The following is a 15,944-nucleotide window of genomic DNA, read 5'->3' as shown; positions in this document are numbered from 1 at the left end:
AGATCAAAATCTTGTATAGATATGGTGTTTGATACTCTAAAATGTACAAATTTTATAACATATTTCAGCTATCACAGACCAATCTTAAGCGTAACTAATTCAGGTTAAATAAGCAAAGTCTTATTCAAAATTTACTCAATTGTAAAGCATGTATAAAGGTAATATTTAGAATAAAGCCAATATATAAACTTCCTTTCCGTATAGACGTATTTACGTCTAATTCTCCGGAACCGTGGTTCCACTGTAAATTTTTAGCTGTCTGAAGAGTGTTCAATAAGTAACATTCTGAAATGAGTTACAGTTGTTTAATAGTTTGACATTCGTGTCCAACACAACAATTATTAATGGACAACCGTCTTTTTTTTAACAATCCAGGGTGCGTTAAAATCGTATTTACATGTTTGACTTAGGTGTCCAGCACAGCAATTGGACGACCTTCTTTTTTTATTTGAATGTGTGTTAACATCATATTTACTGTTTAATTTAAATCAGTCATACACAAGCCCAGTTATCCAGTGAGTTGTCGGATGCTTTTGTGACACGCTCCGAACACTTGATAGTATCCAAGGTTCTCCATGCTTATAGTGCACTGCCGACCGCCCATGTAGTGAATCCTGGCAAAATCATCACAGTCTATATTTCCATTACCATTACAGTCCTGAAAGGAAAGAATATGTATTATATAGAAGGCAGTGGCAACAAAATTTCTGTCCACACTGGTGATTGAATCCCAGTCTCCTACTCTGTAGCGAGGCAATTTACCAGCAACTATTCTGGCTTATTCGTCTTAGGTACAAGAATAACAAATTGTTAACTTATATTTAAAAAAAATTGATAAAATATTCTTGTTTTGAAAGTCACGGCAGGTCAGATGACTGAACAATCATGCATCGTGGTGAACGTTCCTGTGACAGTTGCAAGTATATTGCTGTTATTCTCTAAACTTACCTGAGCATATCTTGCCAAATAGTGACGTACCGTTGCAGCTGCGCAGTAAGGCTCGGTGACGCATCTAATGTACGCTGTAAAAAAACATAATGGAAGCCTTTAAAATAATAGTTTGGCCTAGTTCCTTTATTGTGTAAAATTCATTGTAGTGCCCCATTGACATTTATTACTGTTATTTTATGATAAGACATTACAGAACTGGACTTTAAGTGTGCAGTTTAGTCTTCAACTTTTTGCATCATATTTCTTGCTTGAGTGAGTAACACCCACGCAATACACCTGTTTTCCGTTGAAGTAAATTCCTCCCTTGTGGGCTATTTTGACCTCGTATACTATTACAGACATTGTTAAGTTTAGCAAGATTTTGCCATCAAGATCATAACTACAGCATTTCGTTCCAAAATGATTCGAATGTATGAATATAATTTTCAATCACGGTAAGAAATGTCTCTCTCTGTTTTCTTGCTATTGAATTCACCCATTACGTCTGAACATTCTATCGCCGAAGCAAGGTCGTTATCGATCGGAAGAAGACCAATTTCGATAGGCATTCGCGTGCCAAGGTCGTTTAATGAATGCGGTAATTATAGGAATAGTTGTAATTATTCTCAGTAGAATAAAAATATTTTTATTCACTTCACTTCTTTCCCTGAACAATAAATTTGAACATGAATTTCTTGTCGGAAATACGTGAAGGAGTTTAATGAATTCTTCTCAGGCTACCAGCCGTGTGAGGTGTTTTTATGAGGACGAAGACGAAGATGGTTCTCCGTTGAACCACCAGATAGTGCTGATAGCCCTAGAAGAATTCATTATACTTAGTCGCCGTGAAAGCTTCAGACCGTACATGTGAAGCAGGTAGCTGCTGTTGAGGGCGTGTGCACTTGGAACTCTTTGTGTAGTCCACAACAATGAAAATCAGTCTTCATCAAAGGAAGAGATTTTTTTTCAATCTTGGAAATATTTGTAGTTTTTTCGGGGATTTTTTAGGTGTGATAAACCGAAAACAAAAATTAATTCATCAAGTAATTTCGTCATTGATTCAAATCGAGTCCGAACATTTATTCTAATGCCATTAACAATTACGTTGAAACATGCTGTTCTGTTACGATCTGTTATAGGTTCGTGGGCATTTTGGTAAACACCTTTTTTTCTACAACTCGTTCTCGTCTCTTGACTGCCAAATGAATCTCATATTTGCATTTCTTGCATATTTACGAGTCTCGTTTACATTTAATTTCAATAATGTTGCTTATGCAAGCAGAGAACTGTTGAAGATTTATAACATTATTGTTATGTAGGCCTAATCGTGTTTCAACCTTTTACTAAAGTTAACACGAGACTTCATACTGTATGATCAGAGACTACAAATTTCATTTAAAACTGATTCACACATGTCAGGAACATTTTCATTGTCAGCAGACAATATTAACACTTAATCAGTCGACATTCCTAACGTATTTCATAAACAGGTTTCATAGTTACTTGCAATCTTTGGCTCGAAATCGTCCGTCTGGAGAAAACACATATTTTGTGTTAAGCTACAAGAACAGCTTGCCGTTAGTGACAATATGGCGCCATATTTCAGTTGTGACAACCGCACGGCGTAAAATATCTCTTAAATCGTTTAATCCTCGTCCATGCACAACTGAACTCAGTGCTCCAAATTGGCAAATACGCGCTGGAGGCTAGGTTATCTCAAAAGACCTCTGGCCAACAAAGTTCAAAGATTTAACCCCGCCAGATATTTTCCTGTGGGACTTGCTGCAGTGAGGGGTCCACACAAACAAGCCTGGCATAATCGACAACCTCAGATAAAACATTGCCAAGAGATTGTGGCCATCCTTTCCAATTTGAAGTGTGATATCCATTTGTGCATGGCTGCCAAAAATATACTTTAAAAATATTAATTAGCTCAGAATTGCGTCTAGCGCCAGGCTCTGATCCAATGGCAAGTTCCTAGTATATGTTTTAATCCACGTTTCTAGCAAGGACACATGTTGTTTATTTTCATTGTCACAACCATCAATAATACTGAGATAAGTAATGCATTTTGATGTGGACATGATATTTAGAAGACAGAAAATTAAACTTTATTTGCTGTTATACATTTAACTACGCCATCTACCCGTATAAAATGGAAACAATGCTAGAAGAAGTAAATTCTTACCTCCTTTCTTGTTTTGATGGTCACCCGGAATCACTGGTCGACCAGCCTCTTTCCAGTATAGCTGAGAGATGAGGAATGGACCACAAAAGCCCCTAGTGCAGTGAAATGTGAGATTGCAGTTGGATGTTGCTTCACAGATGCATCCCATGCAAAGCTCCAAACCGAGAGAATTCTGCCGCCCTGAAATAGCGAATAATTCAGCTGGTTTTTCGAGCTGTCAAATACTAACTTTGCTGAAGAAGATTCAGATATCACAATCATAATTTTGTTATAATTCTCAGCTGTTGAAGTTGTACACGGACTTGGGTTAAGTACAGTACGTAACGTGGGTTGACGTCTGTCGATTAGGGTTCGGTCAATAACCTTCCGACCGTGGCAAGCGTCCATCACTACAGGATGCTGTTCCAAGAGCCCTAATTTGTTCTTCGTAACTTCTTTGTAAAAGACCACTTGAACATTATGATAGACTAGGCATGCAGCTTGAATTGTACATTATTTTGGTGGGGTAATCTAATTAAAAACAGTCACTTGACTGAGAAGGAGATGGGAGGAGAAGATTAAGAAAGGATTTTAAAGTTGTCACAATTCGGGGTTTCAGTAGGTTTATGACGAGAATGAATTTAGTCAAGGGTTTTCTCAACGCATCGAGTCCAATATCGATTAGCATTCTCTTCGCCCCTTCGCCCTCCAATCCACTGCGCATAAACGTCCTTGATGCTACAGAACTTAGAAATTATTTCGTATTCTATTGATGCACTTATACAGGAAGCATGTACTACACTTTTGGCGTAATTCCAATCGAAGAGCCTGATGCCTGCTGTTTCCACATTGCTAAGTGTGTGTAGGACGTAAACAATTAATTAAACTTAACTTTTTATAGTCCAGTGATAACTGTTTATGTCGCCTGCAGAACCTGTAAACCAGGTACTTATTTAGAAATGCCAGAAATTTCAAGCGTAGGAAGTTGTACGTACTCACATGTCTTTTAAAAGCTTTGCTATTTTACATCGATTTAGATGCAAAGCTTCGACCAAAATGTAATTTTCCTTGTATTTTATGAAATCGTGATATCAGTCTTTCCTATAGAGATTTTCTGTTTTTAGGAACGTTGATAAACTTCTGTTTGAGGCTTTTGTTATATCTCTCAGGTATTTAAAGCATATTTAAATAGTAATAGTAGCTACGACTTGGTACCTTCCTGATCCTCACCAATCAACGTCCACAGATTTTATAGGTTTATCTTTGATTTCTGGATCGATTCTAGAAATAAATGTTCTCGATCGTTAAGACGTGTTTCATCTGCGTGTGAAAGGTAAATTGGCGGTGGGACCCTCAGATTGGAGGGTGTGTGCTGATGAATACGGTGACTGACAATCTCGAAAATGACACGGAAATGTTGACACACTGCATGGGTTATGAAACTGCGACCGGCCAAAGAAATCGATACTTCATGTGTGGAGCAGCGGATGACGAAGAAGTCAGTTGAGTCACACGCCAACCTAGTTGTCTGAGCTACTTTCCTTTTCATGTCTCTAACAGGATATTACCATAGCAACGTCATCAAGAAGTAATGAATATCCTGTTTTGGACACTCAGGTGTGAATACATTTCCGCTTACGCGACAGTCAGACTCGTTGCATACTAAATAAGTAGATGACTAAGTTGTAACGCAACTTTAAATGCTTGACACTTGCATTTGGCTGTACTACTTAATTTAAGAAACGTTTAAAAGACGAGATTTCTGATTCTCACGTTGGCGATTGTGAACTTGGTCGATTTTCTTCTGGGATGTTGCGCCGTGTAGTGTGGCAGAAATTTACCGACTTTACAGAGGTCCTTGCTGTTCCGTCAGTAACGCGCATGCGTGTAAACCGAACTCCACGATGCGTAAGAATTTCTGCAGTCCAATTACAAATCGTCTAAATTGATAGGTGATTGTCGCATTCTTGATGCAAGCCCCCTTGCCAGACAAATTGCCTCAATCTGCTTTCCATCATACAAAGAACAACACACCCAAATACAACAGATAGAGTGGTTAATGAATTTTAATCATTTACGTTTCTTAGAAAGGTAACTGAACAAATCGGTTACCAGAACGTAATCACAAATACCACTTAAAATCGTTGTTAATTAGCCCACGCTATGAAACGAAGGTGTCTTTCTGAATAAGATGGATCCAACCACTTGGTTGGTTACCTGGAGCTAGAAGACCCCACGTGGTGGCAACAGCTAGCAAGACAAGCAGCACGTATCTAGCGCCGGTCTGGTCCATACCTCTGTGACTATGTTCTGATCACAGAACTCACTCCATATATACGACTGGCTACCCACGCCCCAACTCTTGTTCCTGTTTCCCCGGTGTCAAGAAACCCCGGGCGTTACCATTTACAAGCATTCTCAGCTACCTGTCTCGTTGATGTGCACTGCCTTCAAGGGAACTCTGTCGAAACAACAGAGCGACAAGCCTCATCGTAATTTACGTTCTTTACGTTAAACGGACCAGGACTTGCAGCACGAATGGAGAAACAAGAAATGCATGGTGAGATTTCAGGTTCTCACGGTAGAATGAAGATGGATATTTTCTGGAAGAGACTCCCTCATCGCCCTGGTAGGACCGTTTAAAGAACGTTAAAGAAACAGCTTATGAAGAAGTAACTGGCTCCAGTGTTGGACTTTTATTGTACATTTGTGGAGACGATTATGTACCTCCGGGTTCCCGAAAAGCTGTCAGTTTTTCATCACTTGAGCCTACGCCGCTGAATGACGACCTTAGCTGCAGAGTCTGTTGCTTAATTACTTAATTCGTTACTTACAACAATGCATTTTGTCTCTGTTAACAAATTCGCCTTTATGTTTTATAACAGGAGCTGATACATCGATGTATCATCGTTTTTTCCTATTCCTTTCCGATTTAATCTAACAAATAATCAACCAACTATTTACCTTGGCAATGTTGAAGATACAGTCCCGATTACCAGTGTTTACCGACAAGTCAGTAATTTGTCACGGTAAGTTTCAAATTAGGCCTACATGGAAACATCGATAGGTTAAGACGGACGGACTTAAGAAGACGAAAGTCAAGAAAATGCTGTTTGTTGATCTAACAAAGCATTGAATCAATTCTATGTTCATTTAGGCTTAAATTTAAGTCACTCGTAGATTTTGATGTGAGATGCAACTGACCTTGGTGTTGAAAACCTAACCTAACCAAATCAGGTGAATCACAGCCTGATCGAACCAAAAGTACTCTAGCGTACCCTAGCGTAATCTAGCGTAACCAAACGAAACCTAACCTAATCTACCGCAATTGATTTAATATAATTCTTACAACCTATATCTATAGGATCAGTTTAAACATTATACTCCCATACATAATCTAGGTTTACCCATAGAAATTTCCCATTTGGATTTTCCAAACAGCAAACTACAAAATGTTGTTGTCCTGTTTTCCCCGTTCGTGCTGTAACCTCTACTCAGCCTGTCTCATCCGGCTTGATTTAATAATAGGGAAAGAGTACAAAACGTCTTCACGTAATTTTGTAATGCTTTTGTTTGCTACTACTCTCTTTTGTCCACGTTCTGTGTTGTATTCAGAAAGAGAGAGGGAGACCACCTGTTCAAGGAGCGTTGTTGAAATTAGAACAGGACACTGGAAAGAAGTTTGTTCTTTAATGACAGCTTTTCAGCGAAACGCTTGTTACTGTCACAAACAGCAGTAATAAAAGAATAGGGGGCAAGCTTTTTTGTGTCAGAAGTGAGTCTAACTAGAGCAGTTCCTTGAATTAACAAATCTCTTTCCGGATGTTAGGGATTTGGATGGGGCAATCAAGATGTGGGGTCTACAAGAATTTAACCTTCACCTTCTGTTGGCGACGAAGATGAACCAGTTGACATTCAATTACACCCTCGACTTCTTTCATCATTTCTCAAGTAAGACCAAAGATCTTGTTCCATATTCATGACGAATTCGTCATATAACGAGACATGCATGCAACAAGACGACAGGCTACTTACGCAGAGAGAGAGAGAGAGAGAGAGAGAGAGAGAGAGAGAGAGAGACAGCTGCAAAACGGATTTCGCTCGCGGAGTCCATGCTCAAGGTCATAAGGCGAGTGTATTGTGTTTGGTGATAAATAAGCGACCGCTTCATTCCGTGTTAATTTAAATTAATCATTTATCAATAATCCTACTATTTTGTAGTTTTTTTCTAAGCTACTGACAGCATCGTTAAAAAAACCTCTTGCAAAAAGAACAGAGTAGTATATACATGCGCTAGGGACCCAGCCACTTGGATTTTGATCAACATTTTGATTTTATGTATTCCATTATTTTTGTGACATATATGAGATGTTACATATTAATAAGGAGTCACATTTGAATTTCTCCTCGGACCGGACTGAATTTTTATCTAGTTCGTAGTTTCTTTGGAAGAAACATTTTTCTCAGCTGTTTAATTACGTACTTACGAATCAATATTTATATTTATAAACCTACTAGATTTTCTGTGTTCTCTGTCGTATTTATATTTTTTAACAACAAATTAACATCAAAAGCATGTGTCACATTTAATCTTATACATCCTAATTTTTCGAAGTGGAGTTGAAACGCAACTACAATAAATCATTTTCTTGTCTTAGGTTGTTCCGAATGGGAAGTGCGTAACATATTGAATGTTTACCGATGCGTACTTATTTTAAGTAACGTCTAAACAAATTTCAATTAATCTCCGACCCTTGTTATTTTATCTGTGTTTTATTCACATTTGTCGTTCATCTACGTTCGGGCGTTTCAGTTCCACGACATAGCCCAAACCTGTTTACATACATTTATTTTTAGGTTAAAGTTGGCGGAAGTTCCTAAGCAGTTACCAGTTGCAGGGTTTCAGAGTTATTCACTGCGTTGTATGAGTTTGATCATGGGGAGACATTTTTCACAGGCTAACAGTTAACCTGTCTATTGTAGCCTTACGGGTCGTGATGATTTGTAGCCTTGTAGGTGGTTATCAGCATTTTGAAAGAATGCTGAACATGCGGCGTACACTTTCCTCTGAAACGTTCGTATTTCCTTCAAGACTAAAGGACGTCACAAACCAAAAGACCACATTTAACGTCATGACCACCTCGCACGGCTATTAAAATTTCACCACTATTTAACTTTTTTACCGACTGAACACCGGTACCATCATCCCACCACCGTTGTGTATTTCTCTCTAGGAGATAGATGGCACGTGTCACTACGTTCATGGCAGCGATTGTATATCAATGTTATAATTTGCCTTCTAATAGCCAATTTAAGAATTTCGCCACTATTGGGAAATAAGCTACAGCTTCTAATTTATGCATCTATATGTAACTTACACTTTCCTTCCGCGGCATGGAAGAAATTATGAATTCCATGTCATGAGATCATATAATAAGCTCATTTGGCAAAGAGATAATGCAAAGGCATGGTGAATGGATTTGCGTATGTTGTGTTGATGGCGAATGCAACAACAGAGGCTGTGTTGAATTTTTTGAAGACAGCGTGTAGTATAGTTGTAAATCTGTGACAGTATTTCAAAATGAATATAGTACAAATGAAAATCAGATCGTGCTTATATAGCACATTAGTTAAAGCACTTGGTAAAGGAAGGTGGGATCTAATGAGTGCTGTTTGTTTGGAAAGGAAGCCAGTGATTTCCAGAGAGATGAATGAAACTGAAAAAAACTTTTCAAAAATGCTTGCACGTATTGAGTTAGAGAACAGTCACAAAAGTGATCATGAAATGAGGTTAGAGAAGGATATGTTGCAGGCTGAGATGTTAAAGAGTAAATCGTGTGACTTAGATATAGATCTTGCACTGCAACAAACTGCACAAGACTTTGAGGATGCCTCTGTTGATGAATATAACAAATTTTTGTTTGGATCTCGAGTAACAGAAGCAGATAAAACAGATGATCTTCAGAGCCTTGTAAGGAAATTAGACAGACATTTGTTGCTTGTAGTTCAACAAAAGCAGTGGGATCAGAAAGTTTGGATCATGCCTCAAGGATTACGAATGGATGGAGAAACTATGCTACAGACAGCAGAAAGGGTACTGAAAGAACAGTGTGGTATGGATTTGACAGTCAAGTTCTTTGGAAATGCTCCTTGTGGTGTTTATAAGTATAAGTATCCAAAAAGGTTTAGAGAGACAACTGAAGAAACATCAGTTGGTGCTAAAGTATTTTTCTTCAAGGCACAGTACATTGCAGGGCATTTGGAACATAACAGACTAAAATGTAAAGAATTCAAATGGCTAGGGAGAGAGGAACTTATGTCTAGTGTACCCCAAAAGTATTACAAAAACATTAGTCAGTTTTTAATTGATGAATAAAAATGTTCTAGTTGTTTCATAATAACCATTTAAAATAATTAGGTTGTCAGCATTTTTTTAAGTTCTAGTTGAAAACATGTCGTGTGTAGCATGTATGTACTTGTGAACATGGCACAGATTTCAAACAAGTAATGCCTTATATGTATCATTTTGTGAAGTATGTATATGTGTAAAAAGTTTGTAAAACTGCTAATTTCTAAATTACAATTATGTGTGTACATTCTTTTCCCACTGTTTGGTATGAATATGTCAAATACTCATTTATTTGACAAAATTTTTAATTGCCATGGTCTGAACTGACTTTCTGAAAGACTCTTTGTGTGTGAGAGAGCTTGTGCTAGTCTACATATCAAAGTGTATATGTATGGAAGAATAAACAACTTTATAATTGCTCCTGTGCCTTGTGAAATTTCAGTCTCTACTAATGCCATAATTCCGGAAGCAAATGAAACTCTCAATTTAAATAATTTTCCCAGCATTAAAAGAGGTAATCACCAATAGGATGTTCACTCAGGCTATAGAAAAAAAAGTACTATTACAGAGTTAATCACACTGCGTAGAGACAAATTATGTTTCCTTGCATTTCATCCAGTATTTGCCATATCAAAATATTTAAAACATGAGTTGTACATGATAATGGAATCTGGATCTTTTGTAAGATAATCCATTTTCAGGCTGAAGCTCATCTAAATATTCAAGAATTCAGTCAATATCATAAAGAAAACATTTCTTCACCATTTCACAGATCATCTTATTACTGCTGTTTATTCTCAGAATTATACAAAGCCAATGAATAATAATATGGGTAAAATGCAGAGGTAGTGAATGTTAAAGCAAGTAACCCCAGTTCTTCCCCCACCAAAGTGCAAGACTGTAACTCTGTGCTGTTTCTCGTGTTCAACTCCACATTCAGTACTTTTCTTATTACTAACACATTTTTATGATATACTTGATGTGGACAAAAGTCTCCTTATATGTATATATATATATATATATATATATATATATATATATATATATATATATATATATATATATCTGAAATTACATTCAGGAGAGACAAGGTACTGTCCACAGACCAGGAGAAAAACCCTGCTGGGGGAAGTCATTTCTAGGGCGGTGCAGGGGGAATGTTTACCATCAGGTGGACTAGAGGGCTGCTATTGGTGGAAAGTGTGATACGTCAGAGTTTTACTCTACTACACACAGACTGAAAACATCAAGCCGTTAAGAGTAGCGTGTAGTGAGCGCACTTGTAATGTGTTCTGCGGGTGTTGTCATAATATTCTAGATTAAATCACTGTGCCTCTGTGAGGTAATCTTAAAGCTGTACCCATTAGAACACATGAAAGTCTGTCGTCTGTTGTTCGTTCAGTGGTTGTGGAACAAATGCTTTTAGGATGGGTCGTCACTCACCGCGAAATCTTGCGCATGCGCGTATATTGAATTCCTAACAGGAGTTTTCTCCTGGTCTGTGGACTGTACCACAAAAATGAATTGGGATAGGCTATAATCTTATCTTATTTGTAATCCAGAATGCAGCTATATAATCTGCTCAGTGGAAGATTCTTAGTTGTTTGCATATGGGAAAATATATAACAAAACTGGACTCTAGAGTTTGGTACATAAAACTGATTGCAGTTTGTAATGTAGATCTTGAACTTCATAGGCTGATTGTAGTGTCAAGTTGTGCTAAAGATGGGCATTGACTTAAAAAAGATGATTCCACTCACAATCATTGAAATATCTTTGATGATGAAATAAATGTATAAGCATTCATCCTTAGTGTCTTACTAACTGAAATGGTATGCAGACATTTGGGGAGTGGAGGTATAGCTCCATGCATTCATAAATTTATTGAATAACAGGTGTGTGGTTAGCTACAGGCACCTGAAGATTCACCCTGGGGAAAGATCCCTGGCAGTCACTGGATAGGTGACTGAATGTACTGGAGTCAGCCCAGATGTTATGGAGAAAAGACTTTTGGTCCTGCTGGGAATTGATCATGCTTTGTCCAGCCTGCAGCCAAGATACTCTGCGCACTGTGCTGTCATGATTAGATTTTCATAACACATGAGGTTTGTATGTGGATCCCATTGCAATAGTTAATAGGCGTCGACGTTACAATACATTTGTAACTACATGTACATTAATTGAAAGTACAGTTTCCTTATAAGCAAGGTGATATATTTGCCTCTACTTTTGCAACCAGTCAAATGAATGAGATGGTTAAGAAATATGCTCATTAAAACTTCTTTGTATTGTGATACCTCCCAGCAATAATTTGTGTGTGAAAACATTCTTCTTTGTGGGACATCTTGATGTGAGCTATGGATTCTTGTGTAGAAGTTTTTCTGAGTTTTTATTCAGACAATTAATAGAACTCCTACTGTGCTCAGGCTTCTTTTGTGAAGAGGACAAGACAAAAAATTGTGTTAGATAAATGTTTATATCCTGCACCAAATTCAAATTCATAATCCTGGTGTTTAGGAAGTCTGAAGGCCAAATGCACTCAAATGATGCAGATAAGTGAGGTGAGCACAGTTGATTACAGTTATACAAACTCTGACTAATTGTCACATGGAAATTTCTTGCTTGTGTGTTTGTTATCAGTTCCATGTTTTCATTGTCATTGAAAATTAAATGTTCATTGTTTAAACATTTCATAGTGTCTTTATAGTGTTACTCTACTGCGTCAAGTTACAGACTTGCATTTAGGTTATGAAATATTGTCAGTTGAAAACTATTTGTATTCTTTACTGTACAATATGTCTTCTTCATGTTTAGATCATTCGACAGCCGTTTGTAGAAGACGTAATCAGCAAAAGCAAGTATGATCTGATGAAGGTAGAAATGATGGTAAGTTCTGAATTGGTTTTAAAAAGAAACAGAGGTGAGTGTTTTAATTGTAAATAGATACATTAAAATGGAATAGAAGGGTGGGTGTAAGCAATGAATGTTTATGATTTAATGCATGTTCCTACTCAATTATGATAGAAATGAGCTTGTACGTTATGTATCTATAGAGTCCCACAAAGGTTTTGCAGGTGTATAGTGTGTCTCAAATCGTTTGTTCTGTGTTCAGGCACCTATTTTAAATGGAATTAAATTTACCTATAAGTTACAGTGTCATTTCACAAGTCTTAAAATGGTTCCTCTTTGGACGATGCTTGGAATGTTTGAATAGTAAAGTTGGTGACATTTACAGTTTCTTTGTTTGTACCGTATTTACTGGAATATAAAACGTGACAGCATTAGAAATGAAACGATTTTGTTTTCCTGCGATTTGAAGTTTAGGCCTTACAAAGTAAACTCCCACAAGGCACACGAATAATTGAAAATCATGGATAATCCAAAGTATTTTGTTTGGTGTTTCCACACAAGTCACAAATCAGTACATATTTTCTGACACAATTTACTGGACTTTGTCTCTGTATCACTAGGTGTCTGATAGACTAGGTCTTTGCAGTCTTTGCGTGAGAGAACGGTTTCAACATTTACAAAAAATAAAAAAATGCTGCAAATCGACTAAAAAGCGCACATAACTGAAAAAATTTCAAAAATTTCATATTTAAATTTTTATCTTCAAAAATAGTGTCTATGACGAATGCGGTCTGTGCCTGACTTGGTCTCTTGCACAGACCGGTCTCTGTATGACACGGCTCTGACGTGACGCCTCTAAAAAGCTCTGGTGCGTCAGACAACACGTAGGGTAGAGAACCTGGCCGGCAGAGACGGAGTCCTGCACAGGCCAGTAGGTGCACACACTTAGGCAGGCAGCAACCGCGTGAGACAGAGGCCGAGTCCGGCAGAGACGGTGAGGCATTCACCGTCTCGCAGGCATCTCTTGGGGAGAGTTTAGACATGCGACTTCTCAAGAATTGGGACATGTGACTTCTCAAAACTTGGAACATGCGACTTCTCAAGACTTGGGACATGTGACATCTCACAACTTGGGACATGTGACTTCTCACAACTTGGGATATGCGACTTCTCAATACTTGGGACATGTGACTTCTAAAGGTTTGGGACGTGAGACTTCTCGCGACTTGGGACATGCGACTTGTCCCAAGTCTTGAGAAGTCACTTGTCCCAAGTCCTGAGAAGTCACTTGTCCCAAGTCTTGAGAAGTGACTTGTCCCAAGTCTAACTAACTAACTAACTAGATGGCTTACCGAACCCGAAGGTTCATCACCGAATTAACCAAAGCCCTCCACCGGACCCTGTCCTGGGCCAACAAAATCCAGTTTCCTTCAACTCCTATCTCCCATAGATCCCGCCTGAGATTATCCTCCCATCTACGTCTAGGTCTCCCCAGCGGTCTCTTCCCTTCAGGTCTCCCAACCAGTACCTGGTGCACACCTCTTGTCCCATCCATGCGCGCTACATGTCCCGCCCATCTCACTCTTCTCGACTTAATCACCCTCACAATACTGGGGGAGCAGTACAGATTTTTAAGCTCGTCATTGTGCAGTTTTCTCCACGCCCCATCGTCTTCCCTCTTAGGCCCAAATATCCTCCTCAACACCCGATTCTCAAACACCTGCAATCTGTGTTCCTCCCTCTGAGTGAGAGACCATGTTTCGCACCCATACAAAACAACAGGCAAGATTATTGTTTTGTATACTTTCATTTTCAGGTTCTTAGAAATCAGACGGGAAGACAAAATATTTTGGACTGAGAAGTAGCAAGCATTTCCGGAATTTAGTCTCCTCCTAACTTCCTCACAAGTATCATTTTGATTTGTTATTGTTGTTCCCAAATATTTGAACTTTGTAACCCTTTCAAAGGATTTATTAGCCACCCTAAGATAATTTTGTCCGCCTGTCTTCTGATGACGAGATACTAACATGTACTTAGTTTTTTCTGAATTTACTTCCAGCACCACTTGTCTCCCAGCCTCTAGTAAAACTTCTGCGTTCCTCTTTATTGTATTTATATCGTCCCCCAATAAATTAACATCATCAGCATATGCCAATAGCTGATGTGTCCCATTCAATTGCAAACCCTCCTGCCTACCTTGGACCTTCCTGATGGCGTATTCTAGTGCAAAGTTAAAGAGCAAGGGAGACAAAGCATCTCCTTGTTTTAGACCGTTCTTGATGAGGAATGTCTCAGATACATATTTACCTACTCGAATTTTGCTACAGGTTTCATTTAAGCACATTTTTATTAGACCCACTAGCTTCTTTGGTATACCAAATTCAATAAGAATATTATATAGCACTTCTCTCTTCACAGAGTCATAGGCTTTTTTGAAATCTATAAATAACTGATGTACGGTCCCACCGAACTCCCATTTTTTCTCTAGTATCTGACGAATGCAAAAGATCTGATCAATCGTTGATCTGTTTCGTCTGAACCCACACTGATGATCCCCAATAATTTCATTCGCATATGGGGTTAATCTTGCCAAAAGAATGTTGGATAGAATTTTGTATGAGGTTGATAGCAGCGATATTCCTCGGTAATTACCACACTCAGTCTTGTCCCCCTTCTTATGAATAGGAATAATTATGGATTCCTTCCATTGTTGTGGCATCTCTTCCTTATCCCAAATTAACTGAATAAGCTTATGGATCCTCATATGCAACTCTTTGCCACCTGCTTTAATTAATTCGGCCGGAATCTGATCAATTCCTGGAGATTTATAACTTTTCAACTTCCCAATGGCTAGTTCCACTTCATCTAAGCTAGGTTCTGGCACCAACAGTTCAGCTGTATGCATTTTAATCTGTCTAATATCACCAGTATCATGAACATTTAAGAGCTCGCTAAAGAAATTTTTCCACCTATTCACAATTTTTATTGGATCTGCAAGCAAATTGCCACTATCATCCTTTACCAAATTGGTCTGGGGTTGATATCCTTTCTTAAAGTTATTAATGCCTCTGTACAGGTCTCTGATGTTTTTTTCCTTATTATTTGTCACAAGTTCAGCAATTTTGCCCTTCAGGTATTCCCTTTTCTTAGTCCTAAAGGTTCTACTAGCCTCACGTCTCACGTTACATAGATTATCCGCATTTGTTTTGTTTGGGTTCTGCAACCATTGAAATTTTGTTTGCTTCCTTCGATCTATTAATTTTGAACATTCTTCATCAAACCACGGTTTATTTTGCTTTCTCCTGTAGTATCCTAGTTTCTCTTTTGCTGAAATTTGGATGCAGTTTTTGACATTTTCCCACTCCCTGTTGATGTCCACACTTTCATTATCCTCATTTGTCTCTAAAATTTGAAACCTATTCGAAATTTCAACTTGATATTGTTCCTTTGCCTCTCCCTCACTTAATTTTTTCAAATCAAATCTTTCTGTGTCAAAATTTTGTTTAGTTCGTCTACTTACTGAAAGCCGCTCCCTCACTTTTGCTACCACCAGATAATGATCAGTGTCGCAATCTGCTCCTCTGAATGATCTCACATCAATTACATTTGTCTGCCTTCTCTTATCTACTAAAACATGATCTATTTGAT

The 15,944-nt window shown here is 38.1% G+C and overlaps 2 protein-coding genes across 3 annotated transcripts; one reads left to right on the top strand and one right to left on the bottom strand.

The window, feature by feature from the left end:
- Positions 1–291: 291 nt before the first annotated feature.
- On the bottom strand, positions 292–5,461 carry LOC110840589 (lysozyme). Of its 2 annotated transcripts, none has more exons than XM_022085728.2 (4): positions 5,315–5,461; positions 3,119–3,298; positions 949–1,022; positions 292–658 (listed from the first exon to the last, which is right to left on the bottom strand). In XM_022085728.2, exons 1-4 carry the CDS (start codon positions 5,388–5,390, stop codon positions 509–511), a joined length of 480 nt encoding a protein of 159 aa, XP_021941420.1. In that variant the 5' UTR covers positions 5,391–5,461; the 3' UTR covers positions 292–508. The 2 variants fall into 2 exon arrangements, with proteins under 2 accessions (XP_021941420.1, XP_021941419.1); XM_022085727.2 differs by lacking the exon at positions 5,315–5,461 and adding an exon at positions 3,421–3,573.
- A 3,006-nt stretch (positions 5,462–8,467) lies between these two features.
- mRpL46 (mitochondrial ribosomal protein L46) lies at positions 8,468–9,865 on the top strand. The gene has a single exon (XM_022085726.2). The coding sequence runs from the start codon at positions 8,679–8,681 to the stop codon at positions 9,471–9,473; it is 795 nt and encodes a 264-aa protein (XP_021941418.1). The 5' UTR covers positions 8,468–8,678; the 3' UTR covers positions 9,474–9,865.
- The last annotated feature ends 6,079 nt before the right edge of the window (positions 9,866–15,944 follow it).

Source organism: Zootermopsis nevadensis, unplaced genomic scaffold (genome assembly GCF_977971745.1).
Source record: "Zootermopsis nevadensis isolate Lab colony 2312 unplaced genomic scaffold, Znev_1.0 Znev_ptg000012l, whole genome shotgun sequence".
Taxonomy (NCBI): Eukaryota; Metazoa; Arthropoda; class Insecta; order Blattodea; family Termopsidae; genus Zootermopsis; species Zootermopsis nevadensis.
Note: the sequence above shows the minus strand (reverse complement) of the source record. Positions and strands in the feature narration are given on the sequence as shown.